Genomic DNA, 27,975 nt, shown 5'->3' on the forward strand with positions numbered 1-27,975 from the left:
TTCCAACCTGATATTTCATGACTTAGAGGTGACTTCGAGACCAGAGATAGTGACATTCATTATATATGTCATTACGCTTTAGCAGAAAATGTTGCTATGGGCATATGTCATTATGCATTTCTTCCAGTCATGATGCGCAAGCAGGCTCACCCTACCGGGCCTCTCCTCGCACGTTACCTCTCCCATAGGTCGAGAGTTCGACAGGCTCACCCTCATCCATATGATGGATGAGCGATAAATCCCTCACCCTATCCTTTCTTCTATCCAAGAAAGAAACTATATCGAGGTCGTTTTCCAGGCCAGGTAGAGTAGTGGAAAGAGCAGCCTAGGATAAACGCTGGATCGAGATCCTTGGTCAAATAGAGGAAGTCATGGCGGGTTGAAAAGACTGGGCGAATTAAGACCCGCGGATTGAGATCGGCTTTCTTTTTTCAAATTCACTAGTCGAACACAAACTGAATCCAGACCTTTGGGTGAACTTGGTTTCCTTTTTCTTATTAATAGGCAAGTGGAGACCTCATGTGTACGCGTAAATCCCGAATTACTGCTATTAGGTTGGGGCACTTTTAGAGCAGTTATGGAGAGGCTACGCTGGGATAGATAACTGTAATGAAAGCGATGTTGCCGGAGCAGTGCTATAGCATTTCTCTAGGGTGTGAGGGAATCATACCCTATAGCGGTGCTATTAGCGGTGCTATGTAGTTATAGCGATGCGATGGGCTACGCCTTCCTGAAAAAAGAGAAAAACCTAATTAGTAACTCATGCATGGAGTTGCCGGATGCCTGAATATACACATCGGGTAATAAATGATAGGAAGGCCTAAAATAGACTCCAGAGTGACCATGCAGGGGGCTGAGCACCTAATGGTTAAAGAGATAGAATGGCATCCAGTTCTATAGTATTGCTCTAGGGTTGGATAGGAAACAAGCCCTAAGTTGTGCTATGTTGCTGGAGGAGTGATATGCGATGGTATGGTATGGGCTACGCCTTCCTGAAAAAAGAGAATGTCATAAGGCAAGTAGTTATACGCACTCACATCCTTTCATGAGGCAAGTTCTGCTCTAGGCTTCGACTGCTCTAGGCAAGTCATGTAGCGAGAGAGATGGAGGCACACCCCTTCCTTAACTCAAACTGGAACTCAATCTGCTTCATCTGGGCGAGGTACTGGTTCTCAAACATGAAGAGATGCCGTAAGGTATGGAATTGAGCGAGGTGCCACCACCTTGACTTCTTATGTTGCGTATGCTGCTGGATCAACTAATGAAACGGGTGAATGTGCCTATGCCTATGTTACTTAAAAAAGGTAAATTGAATCTGTGTTTAGAAATGGGCGGGCAAAATAGAGAAATGTTAATGCAGAAAGGAGGATAGAGATGGACTAAACGGAACTAACTGATATAAAAGACTAAATGGAACTAACAAACTGAGCCCAAACCTTATCTCTGCTATATCATAGATGAGATAGATTCTCCTTTGCCTGTAATGATGGAACGGAACGAACCCTGCCTGTCTAATTAGCTGAGCTTCCTGTTTATCATGCACAATGGAACTGATTGGATTGAGGTGTTGTCATTATGGACTGAGGTTACTAAATCCGAATGATAATCATATTAGTTAGTTAGTGGATTTGCCTATCATGATGTTAGGTTACTAATGAAATTGATTTCTATTTATCATCCTATAATGAATGATAGAACTAATCATCTTGTGCCATATCAGTGCATGTACTAATATGTTACTAGCGAAAGCATGGTAGTTTGATGATTATTGGTACAAAACTATGAATGGATGATAAAGAACTAAAGATTACATGAAAGTTCTAAGTGGGAAGGTGGTTCCTAAATAGGTAGGTTAGTTGGCTGGCTGGCCCCCCCAATCAGGTAAGGTGGGTCGGATTAGTCGAGCGAAGCAGAAAAGGTCGAAGGAAGTCGAAAGGTGGGTAGGTATTTAGGAAACACAGAAGGTAAGGTATAGAAAAGGGAAGGGGTTGTTGATACCGGAAAAGGGATAGGGGTAACCGTCTTAAAGGTCCTCCTATCTCAGTCTTGCTCGGGGACCTCCCAAGCGAGCCTGTGTATATATTATATATGTAGTTACGCTTTGATTTATTATCTCTCTCCCTCTTGGGTTTACTTATTGGCCCCCCCAAATAAGTAAAAAAAGAGTCGAGTACCTAAAGGTCCTCTCCTTAACAGTCGAGCCTGCTTACGCATCCTTAACAGTCGAGCACCTAAAGGTCCTCTCCTTAACAGTCGAGCCTGCTTACGCATCCTTAACAGTCGAGCACCTAAAGGTCCTCTCCTTAACAGTCGAGCCTGCTTACGCATCCTTAAGGTTTTTGGAAGGATAGTGACTCCACTGCCCCCTAAAGGCTTTTTGGAGCTATTCTCCCTCCCTTATCTTTCGGAAGAGTGCTTATCCTTCCCCTTAAGGCTGGGGCAAGATAGTAAAGTGTTGCTGGCTCTCGAACTGCTTATGGGGAAGCTGGGATTCGGTCAATTAGCTCAGATGCTGGTGGTTCCTTTGCTTCTAATGCTAGGCGGGGGATTCACTTACGTAACGTAAAGACCGCTTACCTTGAAACATTAAGTCCAACCGAGGCAGCTTCCACCAACCCAGCTCCACATTAAATCTTCACTACAGACCTTTGAACCTCTCAAAAGCTTGAGAATGGTTGCAACTTGCTATGCATGATCCAAAGGCCAAATAATTAGTATGGATTGCTTGCTCGTTGGTTTGTGTGCTTAGCAGACCAGTTCTGCATTTCTTCTTGCCTCCAGAAACATGTCAAATAACGTTTTTCTATTGTCGATCTCAAGTTTTTTGTTCTTTCACTGTTGTATTCATCATTTTCCAAGCTGGCCTCATAAGGGATCACTCTTGGTTGAGTAGACACCAAAACAACTTGTTTTGGCACTTGTTGGGGCCACCAGGTTGAGGGATGCCCAGTTGTCTTTTTCACATCCTTGATTCTGGAAAGGGACACCTTGGGGGATGTCCATAATGAAAAGGGAGTGTCCCATTTCTTGGTCAAGTACCTTGCAACATGGGAATCCCATGGATGGGTTCCCTAGGTGTAGGATGTGTTCTTGTATAACATTGAATGAAAGATAACATAATGAGTTTCAAAAGAGATAAAATCAAATGTTAAAAGGCCCAAAAGTAAAAATGGGAAACAATTAAAAGAAAGAAGTCCTAAAGGTGTTAAGCATAAGTTTTCTTAGCTCCAAGGCCAAGAAGAATTGGGCAATACGATTCTTATGGTTCGCTGATTGTGTTTCTCAATTCCACTTTGCATGAATGGTATAGTATTGAAGACTTGCTTATGACACCTCTAGTGGTTAAAGTTGTCTGGAAGCTGGACGTAAGAGGTAATGACCCTACAATTAGCATAACAGTGGGAGAAGATTGCCTTTGAGATTTTTTTTTTGCTAATATGACAAACTCGATAAGATTCTAAAAGTAGGACCCCAGGGAAAGGGAACAAATACATCATGTTTAACCCTACTGGAATACTGCTTTGGCTTAAACAGAATAGCATGGAAATGAAAATAATTAAACTGATAGGATGAATAATGAATGTAACTGGTGTTGGCTATTGATTAGAACTATTATCAGCATTTAGCACAAGCATGTTAATTGTTGTTCAAGTTTCTTATTGTGTTTATCTTTTGGTTTCATTTAACAATTGACTTAATTGGTTTATATATATAAATATATATATTTGGATAAGTTTTCCAAGAATACTAACAGGGACAGCAAAGATAATAGGAACAATGGAGGAGGTTATTATAACAGGGGTGTATGGGCCACATATCCAAGGAGAAAAGGAAAACTTTCTGCAAAACTTAAAAGCATTGAGAAGTCTAATCCCTGGAAGACAATGGATCGTAGGAGGGGATTTCAATCTGATTAAAACCTCAGAGGAAAAAAGAGGAGGGCTAAGGAGAATGGATAAATCAATGGAACAGTTCGGAGACTTGATAAGGGAGCAGAGACTGATCGATATTCAAACTATAAACGGAAACCACACCTGGAATAACCGCAGAGGGGGAGCTAATCAAATTGCATCTCGACTTGACAGATTCTTAATCTCCGAACAAATAATGATGAAAGATGTATTCATAGAAGCCACAATTCTACCGGTAACAGGATCGGATCATTGGCCGATTAAAATGGAAATAGATCTAAAGCAAAGACCAAACAACAAACCCTTTAGATTTGAAGCTTTTTGGCTAAGAAATGAAGGACTGTTAGAGAAACTTGAAGAATGGTGGAGGAAGAGTGACCAAAGAGGAAGAAACAAGATGCACACCTTTCAACTCAAACTAAAGGAGATGAAAGATAAATTAAAAAAGTGGAATAAAGAAGAATTTGGAAATACACTGGAAGAGAAAAAGCGCCTGGAGCAGAGAATGGAAGAGCTGCAGCAGATGGATATACTAGAAGGCATACAGGAAGATAGAACAAAGGAAGAAGGAATTATATTGAACCAGCTTGAAGAAAGAAGGAAACAAGAAGAGATCTTATGGAGACAGAAGTCAAGGGTTCAGTGGCTTAGAGAAGGGGAAAAGAATACTAAGTTCTTCCATAAAGAAATGATACGGCATAGACAAAGAAACCGAATCTTCTCAATAAAAAATCAAGAAGGTCAGAGAGTCCTCCAGCATGAAGAAATCGAAAAAGTGTTGGTCAATCATTTCAAAAACTTATTAAAGGAAACTCAGGATAATAGATCAGAAGCCATAACAAAGATAAGCAGGGAGATCCCTAAACTGGTAACCATAGATCAGAATTTGGCTTTAATGAGGAAAGTTACGATGGAAGAAGTGGAGGATATAGTCAAGAACATGAAAAGGAACAAAGCTCCCGGGCCGGATGGGTATACGATAGAGTTCTATCAAGCAGGGTGGCATTTCCTTGCTGCAGAAGTTCTAGAAGTGGTGGAGGAAGCTAGAATCAATCAAAGAATATGGCCAGGAATAAACTCAACCCTGCTGACTCTTATTCCTAAAACTAATCAAGCGGATCAAGCTGAAGGCTTTCGCCCTATAGCTTTATGTAACGTTATCTACAAGATAGTGGCATCAGTGGTGGCACAAACGCTGAAATCGATTCTACCAAGCATAATATCCCCAGAACAAACTGAGTTTGTAGAAGGAAGACAGATCTTGGATGGATTAGTGGTGGCCCAGGAAGTAATCCACACTTTGAAAGCGAAGAAAGAAAAAGGAATGCTGATAAAATTAGACCTGTCAAAAGCCTATGATAGGTTAAGCTGGAAATATCTAGAAACCATCCTTAAAGCCTTTGGATTCTGTGACAGATGGGTGAAATGGGTCTTAAGCATGATTTCCACCCCGAATTTCTCTATCCTGCTAAATGGAGCCCCATCTGCTACTTTTAATGCTACAAGAGGACTTCGACAAGGGGACCCCCTATCCCCCTTTCTCTTCATAATAGCAGCAGAAGGATTAGGTAGATACTTCAAAAAAGAATTAAGAGAAAGGAAAATCCAGGGTCTGAGACTATGGGGCAATCAAACTTCAGTCACCCACCAACAGTTCGTGGATGACATCATGATATACTGCAAAGCTTCCATGAATGAGGTGAGAAGGATAAAGAAAATTTTAGAGGTATTCATGGAAGGCTCAGGTATGGAGGTAAACAATGAAAAATCAAGAACATTCTTCTTTAATACAGTGGAACCCATCAAAAATCATTTAACCAAGATCTTGGGTTATAGGAAAGGGGATCTCTCAACTAAGTACTTAGGAACTATGCTAGATTCCTCATCCCTCAAAATAGGAGAATGGAAAACCATCCTGGAAAAGATCATGAAAAGACTGGAAAATTGGTCCTTTCGCACTCTGAACTTGGCGGCAAGGGTTGTTCTACTTAAATCCACCATTCAGGCGATTCCGATATATCCTTTATCAGTGATGGCAGCACCAAAAGGGATATGCAATAAGTTGGTAGAGATTTATAGAAAATTTCTATGGGGAGGACCCAAGCAACAAAAGAAATGGGCCCTCTGTTCATGGGACAGCCTAACCAAACCAAAAGAAAAAGGAGGTCTTGGCCTAAGGGACCCATGGATCCTAAATCAAGTTCTAGCAGCCAAATTAAGATGGAGATGGATGCAAGGAGGGAAGGACCTGTGGAAAGAAATCTGGACAACAAAATATAATATGCCATCAACCCCGGAAGAAGTACTAAGGAAACAAGAAGCACCCCGGGGATCAGATATATGGAACCTAACCATTCAAAGCAGAGAATTAGTTGATGGTCATATTTTTTGGGAAATCAGAGGAGGTCAGAATGCGAGATTTTGCGAGGAAGCATGGCAACAAAGGGAGAAAATATTGGACCTACAAGGAATGCAGGAAATCTACAGAACAGGTATGAACAGAGACCTCATCAGGGTTAAAGATTATTGGATAGAAGAAAGAGGAAACGAAGAATGGAGGGAATGGAAATCAATGGAAGAATGGAACAGGAATGCAACAGAGGATCAAAAAACTATATTTAGCAAGGAATTAGATTCCAGGAAAATAAAAAATAGAGGAGGCAGGGACATTCTACGATGGGGTAAAGAAACCAAAGGAGCGTTTACCATAAAGGAAGCATATAATGTAAAGATACAGCAAGAGCAGGGGGAGGAAGAGCAGAAGTGGAGGAAGCTATGGAGAAATAAATGGTGGCCGAAGATTAAGATGTTCGTATGGCTGGTAGGAAGGAAACGCATTCTAACTTGGGATCGAATACAAAAAAGAGGTTTCTCAGGCCCATCAAGATGCTACCTTTGTTATCAAGATGAAGAAGACCAGGAACACCTTCTCAATGGATGCAGCATGGCCCAATTCCAATGGGAAAAGACTAGAAACTTATTCTCGACCACAGAACGAAATCCTCAGGATATCATTCAAACCCTATGTGACTGGGGAGAAGGAAAGTTCAAAAGCAAGGTAGTAAGAAGAGCTTGGAACATGGAGGCAGGCTTCAACGTGTGGAATCTTTGGAAAGAGAGAAATGGTCGAATCTTCAAGGGGAAATCATCAAATCCGGAAGAAGTTTGGAAAAGAACCCTAAGACAAATCAGAGAATCAATCCTCGCGGAAAATTGGGCAGAAGAAGATTGGAAGACTTCTGAGGAAGAAGCAGAAATCCTAAAAAGGCTGAACTTGGAACAAGGAATGATCTACCAACAAAAAGCAAAGCAACACCAACCTATAGTGGGCCAAAGTCATGCAGTTTATCGTAAGCCACCGGAAGGGTTTATCAAGCTCAACTTCGACGGGGCAGCAAAGGGGAATCCAGGTCCAGCAGGATTTGGAGGAATCTTTAGAAATAGACAAGGAGAGGTAGAATGGATCTATGCAGAACACGGAGGAACAATGAGTAATAACGAGGCGGAATTTATGGCAGTTAATCAGGGTCTCAAAATTGCTATAAGAAATGGATATAGGAAGATAGAGATCGAAGGTGATTCAGCCCTGGTCATAAGCACCATAAGAAAATTAATACAAGGGAAACAGTGGGAGAAGATAGTTAAAAGCTGGAGAACAGCGAGTATAGTCCAAGAAATCGAGGAAACACTGAAAGGGATCGAATACAAGATCACCTCGTATGTCAGAAGAGAAGGAAATAAGCCCGCGGATTGCTTGGCCAATTGGGGAAGTAAGGAATCATTGGCGAAAGTGGATGACAGCTGGACTAATCAAGCAGCGATGACAAGATGGGACGGCTTAAAACAGCTCATAGACAACGATAACCATGAAACAGCATAATGGTAATCAAAAAATCGCGAGGATCTGCAGAAGGAAAATAAGGCAGGTTTATGCGGCAGCGAAGACAGGACAGAAGGACGGCGGCCTCACCTCCCTGACATCAGCATTTAATGATAATTCAGAACAGCAGGTACGCAGCGCAAAACAAAAACCGGAAAACACCGAAGAAAGCATCATTCAAGGCGCAAGGGAGAAAGGAAGTGGAGAGCAAACCCATCATAAGCGAAAAGGTGGCGAGAATTCTATAAGGTGGAACAGGAGAAGGATGACAGGCAGTAAGAAGTCGAAGAAGGTGGCGAGAGAAGGAGAGACTTGGCAGAGGAACCAAAATCAACGCCTCAACCGTACCAAAATGGCTGAGAAATGGGATAAGACAGTCCAGGCAGAGAGGGAGGCAGTAGGCGACAGGCATTTCGAACGGGATAGAGTAAAAATCGAAATAGAAAGCTCAGATGAAATGGAGTATAACCAGGGGGAAGGTTTCAGGAGCAGGCATTTTGAAACAGGGCAAAGCAGCAAAGGAACTAAGCGGGGCAGAAAGGACGGAAGAAGGAAGGCGCGTGAACAGAGAGGCAGAGGTAGACCCCGACAACCAATCATCAACGAGGAGAGTAATCAGGCGCAGAGAAGACGGAAAAGGGGGAAGAAATCGATCCGCACGGTGGTGCACGAAGCAGAACAGGCATACAATCTGGAGACAAATGTAGACATAAGGAAAATTATTGATGTTATGGAGGACAGAGTATTGGAGGAACCGTCCGACCCGGAGATGGAAGAATGGACTTCTCAGCTGTCGAACCCAGGCAACACGCGAGGCAGATTAACCCTTTACCGCCGCGCTCTTCACACATACTAGGTGCTGAAGCATCTCTTGGCAAAGGCCATGGAGCAAGTAGCGGCTGAGATGGTGGAAATGGCTCAGGAAACAGCGGCAGCGAAGAAGGAGGTGGCAAACGTTGAAGGGCTGCTCCATCAACAGAACGAACAACTCAAGGAAATTCAAGAGATGCTGAAGGAGCTGGGGAAGACCAACGACAGCAATGAATCCAGAAGAGGAAACGCGAAGAATTGAGAGGCCTGTCAATTGTCTTCTTTTTGAATTTAGAATGATATTGCTCTGGTTTTTGAATATTAGTTTGCATGCCATAGTAGTAGTAGTAAAGTTGGGTCTGTTAGTAGAACCTGGAAAGAATAGTTTTTTGGAAAAACCTGGCGAGATAGGGCTTAATGTCCTGCAAAGTTTTTTGACAGTATTCAGCATGAAAAACATTATTGAACGTCTGATGAATAGGAGCCAACAGATCTGGTTTCCCAGTTGGGCGGATTGAGGTTCCTAAGTTTGTACTTTTAAATTTGATGTAGATAATAGAAATGCCGTAGCTTACAATAAATATATATATATATATATATATATATATATTATTCCTTGAATCCATTGTGGACACCCATTCCATTTAATCCCTATTTTGGAATCTTGTGCAGCATAGGTCCAAAGTCCAGTTTCAGTTCAAGCCAATGTTGGGCTTTCTTGGAGCTCCAGTCAAATATGTTGTAGATCACAGCACAAAGGAATTAAAGAAGCATTTCCTTGTATTTATGAAACACATTTCTAGGTTTTCAATAAAAAATTGTTCACATTATTGATGTAAAGAGATCCCAACTGTTGCAATGTTAAATGAATTAAACTCTTAATATTGTTTGGTTTTGCATCATGATTTAGATATTGTTAGAACTACAACGATTGCAAGGTTAAATGAACTCTTAATCTTGTATGGTTTTGTGTCATGATTTTCATATTGTTACAACTATATCTACGGTGTGTGGGGACCTTGTGTTATCCAATATATGAAATATCTTTATTGGGCATAATTATGTAGAGTAAGGTATTGATGCATGACCCATCTCCCATGAGAACGAGTCAAAATGATCAATTCATGACTAATCTTCAAGCGAGATGTGTCATGAATTATTAACTTTCTCTACACAGTTGATTCCAAAAATAATAATTTATATTTAGAGGTTCTCTTCAACTTTGGCATTATGATGAATTGGTTGTTATTTTTTATGATTTTTAGGGCTAATGTTTGCAGAAGGTAATCTTCTGTGTTGCTATTTGCCCACTGAAATTCTAATTTTTTTCATTTTCTTCAGTAATTAGGACCAGAATCCAGTTATTTGGAAAGTTTGTTGTCCAATTGTCAATTGGAAGTTGTATACTTAGGGATCTAGCTTGCTAAATTCACAGGGAACCTGTACCACTCACAATTGAGAAAATGAAAATTGCACTAATTATTTCCGCTAAACATTCAAGCTAGTACACTCCATTTTTGGTTTGGCACTTCTGTTAGAAGGTTAGTGTGTTACTTGTATTATTTGTAAGTGTATCATAGTGTGGATTTACTAAAACTAAAGATAGTAACCTGAGTTGTATGCCATAATTATGAATTCATCTTGTTTGTGGTGTCCTGAGATGTTGCTTAATGACTTTTCAGCTGGCAGAGTAACTCATATTTCAACCAAAGAAAATTCAGTGTACCAATGCTTATATTTTAGCTTTATCATTTGTCAGCAGTCCACCTTCTCTTGTGAAGATATCTTTGCTTTGAGCATGAGATTTGATAAATTATACTTTCATTATTTGGCTGCTCTGGATAAGCAAATATATTTGCAGTTGCTTCATATTGAAGTGGATAAGGGTCTTCACTATTATCCATGGGGTGTTGGTAGGAACATTATCTAATAAGAAGTTAGGGAAATATCCATTACAACTTGTCAACTACATTATCTGTCAATAATAAGCATGGTTATGCATCTTGACATGGATGTCCTTTTGCAGTTTTTCCTATATCAACTATTGAGAGGGCTGAAGTACATACACTCAACAAATATTCTGCATAGAGATTTAAAGTCTAGTAATTTGCTTCTAAATGCAAACTGTGACCGAAAAAATGTGATTTTGGGATTGCACAGACTACTTCAGAAACAGACTTTATGACAGAGTATGTTGTTACTCATTGGTATCATGCACTAGAAACACTATTGAAATGTCCTGGGTATACAGCAGTCATTGATATCTGGTCAGTGGGCTGCATTTTTGTGGAGAACTAAAGCAGGTGCCCTTGTTTCCTGGTAAAGATTATGTTCAACAATTAATGCTCATCACTGAGGTAAATGCTTATTCATTCTTTTTTTTTTACAAAGATGGGCAAGTCTATGCTTAAAACATAAATGATTTGATGTCAATGATAACAATTGAGATACAAATTGAAATGGGCTGCTTTACCTATCTTAAATCATCAGACACTGATTTCTTCTGTGTTTGGTTTCTTAACGGTTAATTGGTTCACCAGATGACTCTGATATTGACTTTTTACTGAGTGACAATGCTAGAAGATACAGCAGGTAACTTCCACAGTTTCCTAAGCGATCTTTTTCTTAGAAATTCCCTAACATGGCTCTAGCAGCTGTAGATTTACTTGGAAAAATGCTTGTATTTGATACAAGAAAACACATTACATGTATTTTACTTGTTTCTCTTATAATTGGCTAGTTATTATTATTTTCAGATGTGTTGTGATAGCATCAGGTTTTTTGCCCCGGAGAAGGGAAGTTCTACACTGAAGATGTGCAATATGATTTTAGTTTTTCTTATCTCATCTTCAACTGAATCATGTTATATGTTATTATTGTGTTGCTCTTTAGTTCAAGAGGCCTCGAGTCACCCTTACTTGCCAAATCTGCATGACATCAATGATGAAACCAGCTGCCCCAGTCCTTTCAACTTTGATTTGAGTAGCCCTCGTTCACTGAGGTACATATAAAAGAGCTCATTTGGAGGGAATCTCTTAACTTCAACCCAGGCATGATGCAATAGCTGGAGCAGACAGACTTGATATTTATCTTGCAATCCCTCTTTACTAGTTATGTTATTATGTTTCTGCAAGGAAATCCTTCTCTTGGTTTGTTATTGCCTTCTGAAGGTTTGCAGAACATTGTGTAGGTGTGCAAACTTATTTTATTAGAGTCAGGTTTGCTTTTATTCTTTGAAGGTCTGGTAAAAGAAAAGGAATTGATGGATATGCTTACATATCGATTGGGGAAATTGTGTATTCCTAATCTGAGCTAGCTATTGGCCTCTACTTTATTATCATTGGACATTAAAATGTAATTGGGAAACTTAATAATCTAAAGTAAACACCAAAGGAATTTCTAAGTTTTGTCTTGCAAACATGATTTCATACATTTGGATTTCCAAGTGTGACAGATTACTTGAAAATGGTGCCATCTTTGGTACTAATAACATTTCTTGGTATTTTGTACACCACACTCTTGAAAAATTATATAATCTAGGAGTTATATCCATAACTGGAAATTTGGAATAGGGAGTTGGTCGTATGGCTGAAAATTTTGATAATATTTGATTTGGGAGTTGATCGCAGGAGTTAGAGGTCACTTTATTGTGCTCTTCTTTATTGCAATGTATACCTTGGTCTTGATGTCCTGTAATTAATTCCTTAACCAATGTCTGATTTATGGTGTAGAATTCTCAGTTAATTGGTGGAAATGAACAAAGAAGATTGTTTATGAAAGATATGCCAACACATTTTTAATGGTTTTGATTGTTTAGAACAGTTTTAGTACTACTGTAATGGGAAGGCAAGGAAATTTAGGGTCCTTGGTGGTTTATGTCAACGAAGTTCATGAAACTGAGAAAGTATGAAAAAGTTGAGGTCATCATTGATAGTGTTACAAAAAAACCAGGATCTCAACATGCCAACTCAGATGAAAATATTTATAAAAGCAGGGAAATCATAGAAAAACACATAAATAATGAATTTGTGCTATTAAAATGCCACTGGAGGTGCTTGTAAAATGAAGTAAGATTTTCTGAAAGTTATTTACTTCGTACAAATTGCCTACTTTTAACAGTATGGATTGTGTTGATAAAATGTAGTGTAGATCCTATATTTGTCCACCAATCTATGATTTTGATGCTGGTGCTGGTTATTGAAGTACTGAAAGGATGCTTCAAGTGAGAATCTTGAATTTTCAACAAGGGATTATAGAGCATTTGAGGGTGTGCAGTCACTCTCTGTCTTGTGTGTACAATGCACATTCATTGGAACAACCTAAGATGAGTACACATGTGAAATCTTCATGAGTGGAGATTACAGATTACTTTGAAGTCAGTAGAGTACAAATACTATAGATAGATCCAAGATAACCGGAGGTGTGATATGAATTATGCTAATTGGAATTTAACAACCATTTTTTTAATTCTTCCTTTTTCTTTAATCAATGCTTTTACTTGGAAATAAGTGGTTTTTTTGTCCTATGATTTTATTTGATATTTTTGGCAACCATTTCTTGCATTATGATTCATAACTTTTAGTCTTTCTTTCTTTTTAATGCTAGATGATTTCCACAACTCTGAACTATATCCAGAAAATGTAGCATGGACAACTACGAGTGTAAATGAATTTTACTTCTCACATTTGAGAAATTGGATGTGTTATGAATTGCAGTGTCAAATTTGCGGAGACCTGATAAAGAGGTGATGAATCGATGACCTTCAACTTCAGATTGTATGAGAAGGGATGCTCATAATGAACTTTGTGTTGATGTTAGTTGCCATTGGCACTGGTAAGACAAATGATTATTTTATTTTGAGGTAGGTCCCTTATTTATATGATAACAGACTATCTATAATGCCTCCTGTTAATATGTTGTCTTGATGTAAATGGGAAAAGTTATGTGCTTGTATTAACTTGCAGACATCGACATACTTGTGATGGGGAGTACATAATGATAGCTGAACCGCCAAGGTACCAAAACAAAGGAAAACATGCTAAAAGCACTGGCAGGTAAATAATAGCTTTTGTTGTCTAGATTCATCTAATATTAATTGAAAGAATGCAAAGTCTTTTTTTTTAACCTAAGTCGCATGAAACTTGGAATTGGGTATGGGTTGCTGAAACGAGAATGTTTTGAATGTGTGACCCCAAACAGGTTGTGTGCACAGATACATATATTACAAGAAAATAAGAATGATACACATCAATAACAATCAGGCAATAACAAACACCGAAAGGAGGAGATACAATCATTTTTCTTTTGGTGGGGATCAGGTTAGTAGCCTTGGAAGCAGAATTGACAGAAATGACAAGAGAAATTCAAACTCTGTGCAGGTTCTTTAGGTCTAGTGATGTTGGTCTTGGGTATTTAGCAGTTTAGCGTAGTAGAGAAGCAATACGAGCTAGGAGAGATGGCATTGGCATTGTCTCTCACACAGATAACAATGGAGGGTCTTTTTGCAACATAAAGAATCTAGATAATGGAAATAAGTTTGTGGTGAATGAAGTAGGCGAAGATGGCATGTGAAACAAGCTCTCAAAGACACAGAAACTGGCAAGAAGCTAACCATGGAGGAGTTTGAGAGAGCTGTTGGGAATTCTCCTATTGTCCAGGAAATTATGTTGTGGGAAAATGTGGAACATGCAGAGGAGAAAGAGGATCCTGACTCAAATGGAAGGGCTTAGTTTCAAGTCCAAAAAGAAAGGGGGTTGGTTAAAAACTATCAAGGTTATTTTCCACACAATTTGGGGGACCAAATATAAGAAGAGAAGTGATGAGAGGGGCACTTCTTTCGAAAAGGGGGGAAGGAGATCTAGTTTCGCTACAGATGATAGTCAGAATATTCTCCTGTATATTCCACAACAGATGAAAGTGCGTCAATATGGAAATTCTTGCAAGGAATTAACAGTACTTTACATGCATCAAGAAATCCAAGCTCATCATGGCTGTATTTGGACGATGAAGTTCAACGTGGATGGTCATTATGTTACTAGAGTTGATCAAGACCCTGTTATTTATGTGTGGACACTAGAAGGTGATAGAATCAGACCGCAAATTTGCTGCATCTGCCAATAAACCAGATGATAGTGCCTCCAATGCCCTATTTTACAATCAATGGTTCACCAGAATTGGTTTCCTTGAATATTGAAAACCTCGTAGATAAAATGAAAAGAGGAAAGGCCACCTCTGTTAGAAAGAGATCGATAATGGACTGTGCTTTGCTGCTGGAAAGTGTATTCTTGCTTTCGGAAAAACCAGTTTGTTCTTTTGAAGGTCATTTGGATGATGTCTTGGACCTTTCATCGCCCCATAGTCATGTTATGATGTCCCAGAAAAATAGAAAATTGTATGAAGCCATGCGGGAACTGTGTGTATTCTCATCTTCTTATGTAAATAGCATTATGATATTAGATCAGCCATAGAAATGTGGCGAGTTTGTGTTTGTTAGAAGAGATTTTTAACTAATTCCAAATCAAAGATGGTCCTTTCATGGCTTATCATAATTTTCCTATGGACATCTTAGCTGTTTCTGAAATTAGCTATGATGTTGGCTGTTGTTTGTGCCCTGAGGAAGCTTCCACCAGGACACTGCTGAAAAGTGACAAAGAACTTCCCCATTAGGCCAAAAACCTGTTTAAAATGGTTGAGTTCCATTGCCACCTTGTCCGTCCAGTGCATGGTATTGTATTTTCTAGGACAAGTTGGTCATGACAACTATTTTATTAGTTAAACCTAAGTGCTTCATTTAATGAATGTCCAAAACAAACAGGACATGAATGAGAAATCCATATAGGGTAAATATAATGTATTGAATATATAGATGAGGGAGAAACTTGGGTTGGTGGAGAGCAATTGTCTTGCGAAAAGTAAGGGTTAGTTTTGTAACTTGTTTCCATGGATCTTTTCACCTTCAACAGATACAACAACCTACATCAGATCCAACTGTCATGGCTCCTGTGTGTGGCAGAGGTGTTTGTAGTGACAACACAGCTCTGGTCAAGGATCAAGAGAGTTGCAACAGTCTTATAGAGTGTGATCAATCATAGGAGTATATACACTAACCTTAGGAGCAGTGTTATCCTTAGCATAGTGGCTATTTTAGTGTGCTGTTCCAGAGTTAGTTGTGTTCTTTTGTTAAGCTTTAGTCAACTGTTGTTCTAGATTTGGATTAGGCACTAACCTTAGGAACAGTATTATCTTTAGCGTAGTAGATACCTTAGTGTGATCCCTTAATTCAGTTAATGACTACCATGCAACTGAGGTTCATACCGAAGTTGTGACAGCTCACAACCTTAGGATGGGTTTTTTGGAGCTTCTAGAAGCCAAGTGGTTGTGACTTCTGGAAATGCCCAATATCCTAAGGCTGAAAACCCATCCTTGCATACTAATACCACCCTGCTCATGAGACATAGCACCACCTACAACAAAATTCCAAGGCACTTCTACTGAAATTGTGACCTATGGCAGGATTTATGAATCTTTTCTCCAGTTGGAGGTCAGTTGGACCGTGTACATTCAGTTGAATGAAATAGAATTAAGGCACGTTGAGTAGTCTTTTTTTTCCCATCTCTTGGACTAACGTGTGAACTACTGAATCATCTAGTACAAATTTTCCTCCAGAAGTTGTGAAATTAAGCTCGCCACATCTTCTTTTGCTGAAGTATTGGCTTGAAAGGTGTGAACCCAACCACTACTCTTTATCAAGTTATTACTTATTGGTGGTGGTGTTGTTGTTAGAGTGCACATGGTAAATTACCAAGTGTTCATTAAAAGGTGTCAAAATATATTCAGAGTTGAGTTTCAAAGGTCTATGCAATCTTCAAAATGCATGAAAAATTGAGAAATATCATGGAAAAGTTGGGGATATCAATTCAATATATATTTGTCTAGGCTTAAAGTGTCCAGATTGCCTTCTCACTGTGACTTGATAGACATCAATAGTAACATTATACCCAGATTTAGGTTTTTGTTCAGTATATGCTAAGTGGCCATTGTCATGAAGGTCAGGAGTTTTCAAAGTGCCATCCACTTCTTCTTCTTTAAGTTTGAAAGCTTCAAGTGAGATGCGCCCCAGATAATAGATGATCTTTTTAAAACATCTGTCTTGTTCACAACTTTGATTGTGAACAAGACTGTAATACTGTCATCAACATATCATCACGACTACTGGACTTGTAATGATATCATGCATTATGTTGAACTGAAAAGGGAACAAAAATGATGTTGAGTTGCATTTGCTGAGATGTCATAGAAGGGGCAGTGTCATACATAGAAGGACTGATGCTGCATATGGCTAAAAATATTTACAGGGTTCTATCCTTGATAGCTGTAGGTCTATATACTTTCAGGAATACCATTATTACTTGAGAGTTACATAATTGAAACTTTTCAATAGAAGGTGGATTGATTCTTGAATCAGATGCTTCCAGATGCTTTCATTTCTTGATGCCCATAGCTGCTATAAGATAGGAAATCTCCATAAGATGGCTCATCTGATATTGGGCTGATTATGTCAATGGACAGAAACATATATATCATCATCATTTGTCCCAGTAGTATGTACAGATGTAATAATCCCCCTCTTTTTTTGTTTATTTGAGCTGTTGCCTAAGACTGAAGGACAAAGTGATGAGACCTTACTAATGATTCAAATATCATAATTTTGGTCACTGTCAAGTAGCACAATCCTCCATATTCTGCATATGAACTTCTGTAAGTGAATCATCACTGCTCAAGATATATTCCAATGATCATTCCTATACATCTCTATCTCTCATAATTGTCAATTTATATAATCTCCACTAAATAACAACTTTTTCGTGAATCAAGCATCTAACATATTTTTAAGCTCAACAACATCAATTATGCTACTAGGATGGAGTAGCACAAAACTAAGATACTGTCAAGAAGATAAATGTGTTTTCATAAGGTGTTGTTATATAAAGTTTACAAGCCTTTACTGCTAGACTGATCAACTTGCTTCAACAACACTGAATTCACGATGTCATAACCACACTAGTGAAAAGACCAAGGCTTCTCTATGCTACTGTTGTTGTCTTATGAATTGGATTCTGTATTCAATCTGCCCGTCACTATAGCTGCCTTCAGGAGATCTCTCAAGACTGCTACAAGATTCCATCATACATAGCTCTTGTGCCTCAGGTCTGTGGATTACCGATGTTCTGCTTTATGTCCTTTGGTTCTCTGTTCAGATTAAAATCATAATGGACATTATTCTTAAAGAGCTATAAGACTGTCATCCTTGAGGAGGGATGAGGACATATATGTATGAATTTTATGAATCCTTAAAAATGTCTTCTCTGATGCTCAAGTGCTAATAATAAAAAACTGATGGAGTTTTTCTTCGACATAGTTGTAAAATAGATGTAGCATTATTTCTTTTGCTAAACCATATGATCTTTCAGAAGTTGATCATTGAAGTAGAGCTCCCTTACAAATTTGTTTTGATATCAGCTCAAGAATTTATGTTGGATTTATGCATCCTTTCTCTGAGACATATCTTTATGCCAATTAAAGATCTAGTGTTGTCTCTATTGGATTTCTTATTTTCAATTTTTAGATTAGACCATAGAGAGTAAGCTTCATGATCTATGCAGGGTTGTGATGGTGTTTGATATACCAGGGAATCCAAGCTCACTGTCACAGGGATCCTAGCTTTCTACAAATCTTCAATATGTCACAGGACTCAATGTAAATATGAAAAGACTGATCATAGGAATATTCCCATCAACATAATTCATGCTTCGACCATGGCACAATCAGTGGATTAGTGGACCAAGAAACTCGTCCCTTGATCAATGCATGACCAAGTAATTTGATTATTATGTCTGCATTACAAAACCATGTATTTTTATTCTTTTGGCTTCGGTGCATGTAGGAGTTCCTTCTACAACTCAAGATTTCTTTAATCGAGATTCTCAGAAAAGAACTTCAATTGTTCTTGAACAGAGGCCACTAACCAAATGAATAAACATAGAAAAAAATATCACTTCAGACTAGAAATACTCCAAATTGTTTGGTGTATAGAGGCCAAGTGGTTTTGTACAACACAAATGCCTAGCACTTCGCCTTTTCTTATGAAGCTCCAGACCGCAGATCTGATCCTTAGTGGGTCGCAGATCTGAACGGCAAAGAGACACAAATATGCATGTGAAAAGTTATAACCGCCATAAATTAAAAAAAAAAAAAAAAAAACTTACTCAACAAATATCGTTAGTAGGAGTTAACTACTGAGTGGTGTGTCACTGTCACTGCAAAAATTTAGTGAAACCCCTAGAAGCAAAACACATGTGACAGATAAGAGCCCATCCAATATAAAAATATTTTGGACAATCCTCGCAGAAAACATATTTGTCACTTCCTCCTGGAAACCCTAATTTTTCCTAGTGGTTACTTGATTGGCCACCAAACCTGACCATCAAATCTCGCTTTCTTTAGAATATTTGGATCATAAATAGAAACACCACAGGAAGCATATTCGTTACTAGATTTCCATGGAATGTTTACCTTAGCACAAAATGACTGTGAATCTGTAAAACGCTTCGTTGTATAATCACAGTGGCCTCAGTTTGTCGTAGATCACTTCAGAATGGGCAAGCTCTGTCATAGAATTACTCCAGGCACCAAATAATAAGATGACTCATAGTATCTTCACCGAAATTTGGTACCACGAGATCTTGATCTGGATAGAATATCTCCAAGAACTCGTATGCACCATATCTCAGTGAGATGATTGCCTCTAATGACTTAGACAAGAATTAGATCTGCAACTTGAAAGAAAAAGTTCAGACTCTTGCTTGGGCTTGTCCTCACTAGCTCTAATACCATGTTAAATTTATCACATGTTTTTTTTATTAGGATAGATTCTTCACAGTTCCATATTAGCCCATTTCTTAATTCAACTATCATATTAACACTTTCTGAAGAGAGAACATAATAGATGATGAAGACAAGCCAAGACAAGAGAACACAATAATATGGCACAAGCCAGGGAAAAATCCCCCAAGACGGGGAAAACCCTTGATCAAATATTCTTATTATTAATGTCAATTGTTTAGCAAAGAGAGAGAGTGTACAATAGAACAAAGTGAAACAGACTTGCCAATTTGAAATTCCAACCTTAGACAAGAAAGTGGCTCAATGTCTGCAACTCCAAGACTATGTCAAGATAGGTTGCTCGTCATTTGGTTAGGGCTGCATATTATATGCTGTTGTCTCACTCAATTAACCCAACATACATCCATTCCACTACAATTGACCTAGGCACATAAGGAGATTCCTTTCGCTGGCACTTGGGGCTGACTTAGATCCAACATAAGCTGCTTTTGGTTCTTTGGACTAGTATCTGCGATCCTTGCTGAGACAATAGATCAGGAGAGTGGTCTTAAAAGATAAGAGATTCTTTCTTAGGATGATCACAAACTGTCCCACAAATCATTACACAATTCAGCCTCATGTTCTGGTCGTTGATTTTATCCTGCAAATATAAGAGTATTCCCTTCAGTCCAACGACTGTCTCTCATGAGTATCTCGACCCGTGACAAGAAAGAAAGCACAAAACATAAACCCTTTTGACGTCCTTCTGAACTCGATTGCCTCAGACTTGATTTTAGACATTTGATGATGCAAATGAAGATGGAGGACGCCTCTATATATATGACAATTTGTCCTTATGAAGGTGAAACCGACCTTGACATTTGGAGGCAAATTTGAATTTCAAATTTTCAATTTTCCCGCTTTAATAAAGCCATGACTTGTAGGATTTCTTTTAAATAAATAAATATTTTCCCTTATCCAAATTTGGTGTTCTATAGGTCTATTTTGGTCCTCTCGAAAAGAGGAATTCAATGCCACAATTATCTTCCTCAAAAGACTTGTCCAAAGTGGGATTTGGCCCTAGTTGCCAATTTTAACAAAGTCAGATGCCAAATTTTTTCCATTTTAATTGATACACATGACAAAAAGGGACATGTGACACATATCCTCCACATGGGGTGTGTTAGTGTCAGTCTTTCCAGCCTTCCTCCAGTGATCAAATATGCTCTTACAAAGTGGTTTCAGAGTGTTAAGGTCAAATTTTGTCATTTCAAAGAGTTTTCAAGCAAAATTTGGTCACTAGGCATTAGGTCTAGGGTTTGCTTTCACTTCTTCTAAAGTTGTCCAAATGGCGGTCTATGTCATCATTTAGCTGAGTCTATCATCATTCATAGGGTTTTCATTATCATGTCAGTGTCTAATGAGTCATTTTACGTCTTGTTCATGCTTCAGTTGCGCCCAGGCAAGGTCATTTCCCTCTCCTAGGGTTTTGAAGCCAATTTCTCTTGGATGGTCAAATCATCGGCAAAACTTGTTTCCTGGTGTTCATACACCTTCCCCTATCCTTCATGTACCTTATCAAACACTTCCCATCTCTTAGATCCGCCAAATTCCTCATTTTTGCACAAACCCTAGTTTCTAGCTACAACCTGGCAAGTTTCTAGGTTTGGCCTGTGATTTGCCCTTTTGGACCCCTTCCCCTCACTCAATCTCTGAGATTCCACTTTCCCCTGCTTCCTAACATCCCTCCCCACTCCCAAAAATTTCCCCAAGAATTTAGAAGCCCCCTATCCCCTTCATGTCGCTTCATTTCGACAAAATCCCTTGTTCCTCACATCGGGATACGTTGCACTCAAATGATGTTTCAGAGCAATCAGAGATGAATTTTGGAAAACTGAGAGAGGTTTTTGTCCATAACATGCCAAAGAAGAAAAACCTCTTTCACTTTTTGCACAGGTGTCATGGTTTTAGAGAAATGTCAAAATTACAATCGCCGGATCCAAGGTGGTTGGCCAAAGCACAAAAACGGAAGAAAAGGCCCGATCCCCTCCGTATCTTGGCCGAGGCTTCTCTCACTCACCATGATACTCATTAGCCTCCTCCTAGCAGCAAACCCAAGAAATTTTGAGAGTTTTGAAGCATTTTTAGCATTTTTGGGAATTTTACAGGTTTTGGCCATTTGACGGGTCTCACCCCGCGCGCGACCCTACATGGGGGCAACTCAGAACGGGGAAAACTTTGCATTTTTGGAATTTTCATGCAAAAATACACTTGCCTATGGATGGGTTTCAGATTTTATGGAGATTTGGGCTTCCAAAAGCTCAAAATACATGCAAATTTTGACTTTCTGCCCCTATTTTGAGTTGCAGAAAGCTGTCTTGGGAGAAATGACTTTTGAGGGGTCAAAACAACTCCAAATTCAAAAATTCTGGTGGGGTTGGAAAGTAGACTCGCAGACCTTTCCAACGAGCTATCTTGCACCTGATTTGGACACCGGTAAGGCCCTCAAACAGAGCTGTGAATGTGCGCGACCTGTCAGAATGATGTGCGCGACCTGTCAGGGAAATTTGCCTGTTTTGACCAGTTCGGCCAGCAAAACACTGTTTTCATCTTGGTTGACTTTTGAGGCATGTAAATGATGGATTTTTGTGTAATTTTCATGGCACTTAGATACTTTTACTCTCCTTCATCACTTCTAGAAGATTCTTTGATGTAAATGGTAAATATTTAATGCATGGATAGGTTTCCTAAGTTTTAGAGGCAAGTTGTTTTGACTGCCTATTATCTAGTGCTCAGTTTAGAATTAGTTGAAACAGCTCCTAGGAAGCTGAGCTCGACCCCTAGAGGTGGGGAAAGAGGTTAGATCATCTATATTATGCCTTCTCTTGCTCATTTTCATGGTTGGACTCTTGAGGGAGAAGCTCCTATTGTATATTTTACTTGTATCTCTGCAATTTGAGGAAAAGGAAGACCAGGGTTTTGCAGACATCATTGGGATTCTTGTGGACTCTTGTGTTGATGGTGTGTTCTCTTATTGTAATTGTAAGTGTGTTTATGTGTTCCATCTCTTTCTTTACTGCAGCTTATTAAACAAATGAAGTGATAAAGTTTGAATTCATGCTTGCCATGCTCAGCTTTCAAATTTGTTTAATGTTTATGTTTTCCACTGTCTAGAGAGGATTCAAAGTCATTGTTTGCCCTCTTTAGCCTCTCTTCTTTCCTCCTTGATCATCCATCTCAGCTAAAGGCATCAGCACAAACTCCTACCTTGCCCCAAAGACCCACCTGCAAAAACTGAGCTCAATCCCCGCACCCTGAATTGCACTCCCTCCAATTGCCACCAAAAACCTCAAAAAACTTTAAATCAATCCTCCTTATCAGTTTACTAGCCTAATATCTGTGTTACCTTGATTGGTCATCTCTTCCCATTGAAAATTTAACGAGATTGACCGGAGAGAGCCTTCTCATACCCCGTAGGGCTAGCTACGAGGTGAAATGGTTTGATGTAGCTTTGAGATTTGCCTTCTCAGCCTGAGGTGAAATTTCAAACGCTAACATACTGGCGACCATACTGGGGAGAACATCAATCTTTGTTCATTGAATGTGTTATTTCATAAGTCTTAGACGGAGCCTGAAGTTACGCCAGGTAGCCTTCGAAAACGCTCTTGTTTTACATCAGCGCAAGTAGATAAACGCTGCTTCAGTCTATCTCCGTGGGATTTGTGAAAATAGCGCTTCATTGACACTTTACCCCAGTACATGTATCAAGTTCAGATCTAATTGTTGATAGTGGACAACGATCAGGCACTTGACAGGCTGAAATCATTCACTTGGCGACTCCTTCACTGAAAACTCCAGAGATCAATGCTTCATGGTGACTTCACTGCAGATAGATCAGTAGCTGTGAGCTTTTCAAGATGGATCAGATTGCAAGAAGATATGCTCCCTTGAGTCGAGATCACATCCCTGGCTTTCCAAACAAAATTCCAAAGGTAGATTGGTCAAGGAATTTGCCTACATTTAATGATGATGGTAAGAAGGATGCTGCTCTTCATCTAGTTAGATTTCATATGCATATTCGCAAGTTGAAGGTGTATTTTCCTGAAGATTGCTTAATGAAAATATTCCTGGCCACTCTGGAAGGTAAAGCTCAATCATGGTATGAAAGTTTGCCGCTTGCTTGTATTTACTGTTTAAAGGATTTTCATGCTATGTTCATTGAACGATATAAGGACTCTTATCCATCATTAAATCTAGTTCAAGACTGTTGCCAGCATGCATATAGTTTTATTGAAAGCCTTGAGAAGTTTTATGAAGATGATAATTTCATGGATGTCGAGATCATGGAGGCTTTGTATGAGAATCCATTTCAGCAACATGATGAGAAACTAGTGGATACTCATCAAGATGATCAGGACATTTTGCAGCAGAATCAAGATCAGCAGGCTGAAGATGGTCATATGGCTGAAAATGATGAAAGAGAGGGTTCTATTACAGATCTGCCCACAGAAGACAGCAGCATGCAACCCATCAAAGAGAGCTCTACTGTTGAGATCATAGACAAAGTTTTGGATTCAGATGTTCATGAACAACAAGGTGATACTTTTGTGCAAGTAAGTGATGAATCTCCTTTCAATAGCTCAGTACTAAATGATAGTTTGAGTGCCCTGTCATATGAAGATAATCATTGTTTAAGCAGAAGGAAACAAAAGGCATTGTCTCCTTTGTCTGAAGAGGAGATAGATCAGCTCTTGAAAGGTCTTGTTACAGCCCAAGCTACAGCAGATTTGCAATGCACACATAGTCAGGAAAATGTTGGGGAAACTTCTTCCTCTGTTGAAGAAGATGATTGTCTTGTAGATCAGCAAACAGATAATGTTTTCCTTCACAAAGATGATAATCCGGCTGTCATATCATATGAAGATCACCTACCATATTGTCAGACTACCGAAGATCAGAACATACAGGATTACCTTTCAGATTCTTCATATGTTTCATGTGCTGAAATGTTTTTCCAAGAAGAGATCTGCTCATCTACTTGTTCAGAGTTTTTTGAAACCCATGAGCATACTTTTACCGAAGCACATGATGAAGGTAGATCAGATTTTGAAGCAAAGGAAACCTTGTTCTTTCAGCAGGAGGTGGCAGTGGCAAATCTTCATGTTTTTCACGATCCTCTGGCAAGTTTGTTGCAGCCAGCAGTGATAGTGTTTATTGCAGTGTTCAGTGATGAAGGAGATCATGGTCAGCTATGGTTTTGGATGCCTAGTTACCAGCATCTATTGTTGATCATGAGATCTGATTGGGAGAATCATTCAAGAAGCCATCTTCTTGATTGGTTGCATTGGCATTATGATATAGTTTGATGATATATTGTTTTGTAAGAACCACAGGCGGTTATGTACTGCCATCAAGTTTTAAGTTTTCAGTTCAGGTCTTGAGTTAGTTTGTTAGAGTCAAGTTTTTTCCGTCATTTCAATTTGTCATCGAGTCGGTTTGAGTCAAGCTTCAGTTAAGTTTCAGTCAGTTTTCAGTCAAGTTTTCATTCAATAAATATGTCAGAGTCTTGTGTTGTTTGTCAAATAATGACTCCATTGCCCAATGATGAGAAAGCACTGGTCTGCTCTCCCAGAGGTCTAAGGTTCTTGGTACCTCCAAGGAGCTACCATCCCCATTGGAGCCAATGTTAGTGTCAGTCTTTCCAGCCTTCCTCCAGTGATCAAATATGCTCTTACAAAGTGGTTTCAGAGTGTTAAGGTCAAATTTTGTCATTTCAAAGAGTTTTCAAGCAAAATTTGGTCACTAGGCATTAGGTCTAGGGTTTGCTTTCACTTCTTCTAAAGTTGTCCAAATGGCGGTCTATGTCATCATTTAGCTGAGTCTATCATCATTCATAGGGTTGTCATTATCATGTCAGTGTCTAATGAGTCATTTTACGTCTTGTTCATGCTTCAGTTGCGCCCAGGCAAGGTCATTTCCCTCTCCTAGGGTTTTGAAGCCAATTTCTCTTGGATGGTCAAATCATCGGCAAAACTTGTTTCCTGGTGTTCATACACCTTCCCCTATCCTTCATGTACCTTATCAAACACTTCCCATCTCTTAGATCCGCCAAATTCCTCATTTTTGCACAAACCCTAGTTTCTAGCTACAACCTGGCAAGTTTCTAGGTTTGGCCTGTGATTTGCCCTTTTGGACCCCTTCCCCTCACTCAATCTCTGAGATTCCACTTTCCCCTGCTTCCTAACATCCCTCCCCACTCCCAAAAATTTCCCCAAGAATTTAGAAGCCCCCTATCCCCTTCATGTCGCTTCATTTCGACAAAATCCCTTGTTCCTCACATCGGGATACGTTGCACTCAAATGATGTTTCAGAGCAATCAGAGATGAATTTTGGAAAACTGAGAGAGGTTTTTGTCCATAACATGCCAAAGAAGAAAAACCTCTTTCACTTTTTGCACAGGTGTCATGGTTTTAGAGAAATGTCAAAATTACAATCGCCGGATCCAAGGTGGTTGGCCAAAGCACAAAAACGGAAGAAAAGGCCCGATCCCCTCCGTATCTTGGCCGAGGCTTCTCTCACTCACCATGATACTCATTAGCCTCCTCCTAGCAGCAAACCCAAGAAATTTTGAGAGTTTTGAAGCATTTTTAGCATTTTTGGGAATTTTACAGGTTTTGGCCATTTGACGGGTCTCACCCCGCGCGCGACCCTACATGGGGGCAACTCAGAACGGGGAAAACTTTGCATTTTTGGAATTTTCATGCAAAAATACACTTGCCTATGGATGGGTTTCAGATTTTATGGAGATTTGGGCTTCCAAAAGCTCAAAATACATGCAAATTTTGACTTTCTGCCCCTATTTTGAGTTGCAGAAAGCTGTCTTGGGAGAAATGACTTTTGAGGGGTCAAAACAACTCCAAATTCAAAAATTCCGGTGGGGTTGGAAAGTATACTCGCAGACCTTTCCAACGAGCTATCTTGCACCTGATTTGGACACCGGTAAGGCCCTCAAACAGAGCTGTGAATGTGCGCGACCTGTCAGAATGATGTGCGCGACCTGTCAGGGAAATTTGCCTGTTTTGACCAGTTCGGCCAGCAAAACACTGTTTTCATCTTGGTTGACTTTTGAGGCATGTAAATGATGGATTTTTGTGTAATTTTCATGGCACTTAGATACTTTTACTCTCCTTCATCACTTCTAGAAGATTCTTTGATGTAAATGGTAAATATTTAATGCATGGATAGGTTTCCTAAGTTTTAGAGGCAAGTTGTTTTGACTGCCTATTATCTAGTGCTCAGTTTAGAATTAGTTGAAACAGCAACTAGGAAGCTGAGCTCGACCCCTAGAGGTGGGGAAAGAGGTTAGATCATCTATATTATGCCTTCTCTTGCTCATTTTCATGGTTGGACTCTTGAGGGAGAAGCTCCTATTGTATATTTTACTTGTATCTCTGCAATTTGAGGAAAAGGAAGACCAGGGTTTTGCAGACATCATTGGGATTCTTGTGGACTCTTGTGTTGATGGTGTGTTCTCTTATTGTAATTGTAAGTGTGTTTATGTGTTCCATCTCTTTCTTTACTGCAGCTTATTAAACAAATGAAGTGATAAAGTTTGAATTCATGCTTGCCATGCTCAGCTTTCAAATTTGTTTAATGTTTATGTTTTCCACTGTCTAGAGAGGATTCAAAGTCATTGTTTGCTCTCTTTAGCCTCTCTTCTTTCCTCCTTGATCATCCATCTCAGCTAAAGGCATCAGCACAAACTCCTACCTTGCCCCAAAGACCCACCTGCAAAAACTGAGCTCAATCCCCGCACCCTGAATTGCACTCCCTCCAATTGCCACCAAAAACCTCAAAAAACTTTAAATCAATCCTCCTTATCAGTTTACTAGCCTAATATCTGTGTTACCTTGATTGGTCATCTCTTCCCATTGAAAATTTAACGAGATTGACCGGAGAGAGCCTTCTCATACCCCGTAGGGCTAGCTACGAGGTGAAATGGTTTGATGTAGCTTTGAGATTTGCCTTCTCAGCCTGAGGTGAAATTTCAAACGCTAACAGGGTGTAGAGTGTACAACTCTGTGCAATGAAGGGAGAATGGAAAAGTGCATTGTGATTTTGGTTTTGTAGCCTTAACTGCATATGCAATCACAACCCCTACAACCCTAACCTAACAGGGTATCAAACTGAATGCTTCAACCCTTGTAAAGTTCAATTCAGATGATATAGAAGTTTGGAAGCATGCCATACTAATGCGGTGATCCATTTGCTCGCCCAATACTTTGTATTTATATTATTCTTTGATTTTAGTATAGATCTGAGAGTTTGAAATTACTAGACGGCAAAGATTTCTCAAGGTTTTAGCTTTCTTTTCCTTTCATGTGTATTATATATAAATTGTACTCACACGCGATTGTGTTTAATTTCATTTTGCTTGCAGTTTCGAACGCCCAAGGTGATTTACAAGAAATATGTAGGCCTCTTTTTCTCCAT

At 39.3% G+C, this 27,975-nt stretch overlaps 2 protein-coding genes across 7 annotated transcripts in view; both read left to right on the forward strand.

The window, feature by feature from the left end:
* LOC149180551 (uncharacterized) overlaps positions 1 to 10,827 on the forward strand; it is a 172,559-nt gene extending 161,732 nt beyond the window's left edge. Inside the window, exon 5 of the mRNA XM_089416180.1 lies at positions 10,628 to 10,827. Within this exon, the coding sequence (XP_089272306.1) occupies positions 10,628 to 10,689 (62 nt within the window). The 3' untranslated portion in view covers positions 10,690 to 10,827. The remainder of the gene's footprint in view (positions 1 to 10,627) is intronic.
* Positions 10,828 to 10,908: 81 nt separating this feature from the next.
* Positions 10,909 to 26,189, forward strand: LOC149180552 (uncharacterized). 6 transcript variants are annotated; one of them, XM_089416174.1, is made up of 5 exons: positions 10,909 to 10,958; positions 11,142 to 11,193; positions 11,494 to 13,434; positions 13,566 to 13,655; positions 13,801 to 26,189. In XM_089416174.1, exon 5 carries the CDS (start codon positions 23,400 to 23,402, stop codon positions 24,846 to 24,848), a length of 1,449 nt encoding a protein of 482 aa, XP_089272300.1. In that variant the 5' UTR covers positions 10,909 to 10,958; positions 11,142 to 11,193; positions 11,494 to 13,434; positions 13,566 to 13,655; positions 13,801 to 23,399; the 3' UTR covers positions 24,849 to 26,189. The 6 variants fall into 6 exon arrangements, with proteins under 6 accessions (XP_089272300.1, XP_089272304.1, XP_089272299.1 ...); XM_089416178.1 differs by lacking the exon at positions 10,909 to 10,958 and having other exon boundaries at positions 10,969 to 11,193; positions 11,494 to 11,602; positions 13,317 to 13,434; XM_089416173.1 differs by lacking the exon at positions 10,909 to 10,958 and having other exon boundaries at positions 10,969 to 11,193.
* Positions 26,190 to 27,975: the final 1,786 nt, after the last annotated feature.

The sequence above is a fragment of the Pinus tabuliformis genome, chromosome 3_2 (assembly GCF_031772625.1).
Source record: "Pinus tabuliformis cultivar Carrire ecotype Pingquan chromosome 3_2, CPIR1, whole genome shotgun sequence".
NCBI lineage: Eukaryota > Viridiplantae > Streptophyta > Pinopsida > Pinales > Pinaceae > Pinus > Pinus tabuliformis.

Bases quoted from the DNA above. Each gene is read 5' to 3' on its own strand.
- LOC149180552 (XM_089416174.1), top strand. From the start codon at position 23,400: ATGGATCAGATTGCAAGAAGATATGCTCCCTTGAGTCGAGATCACATC.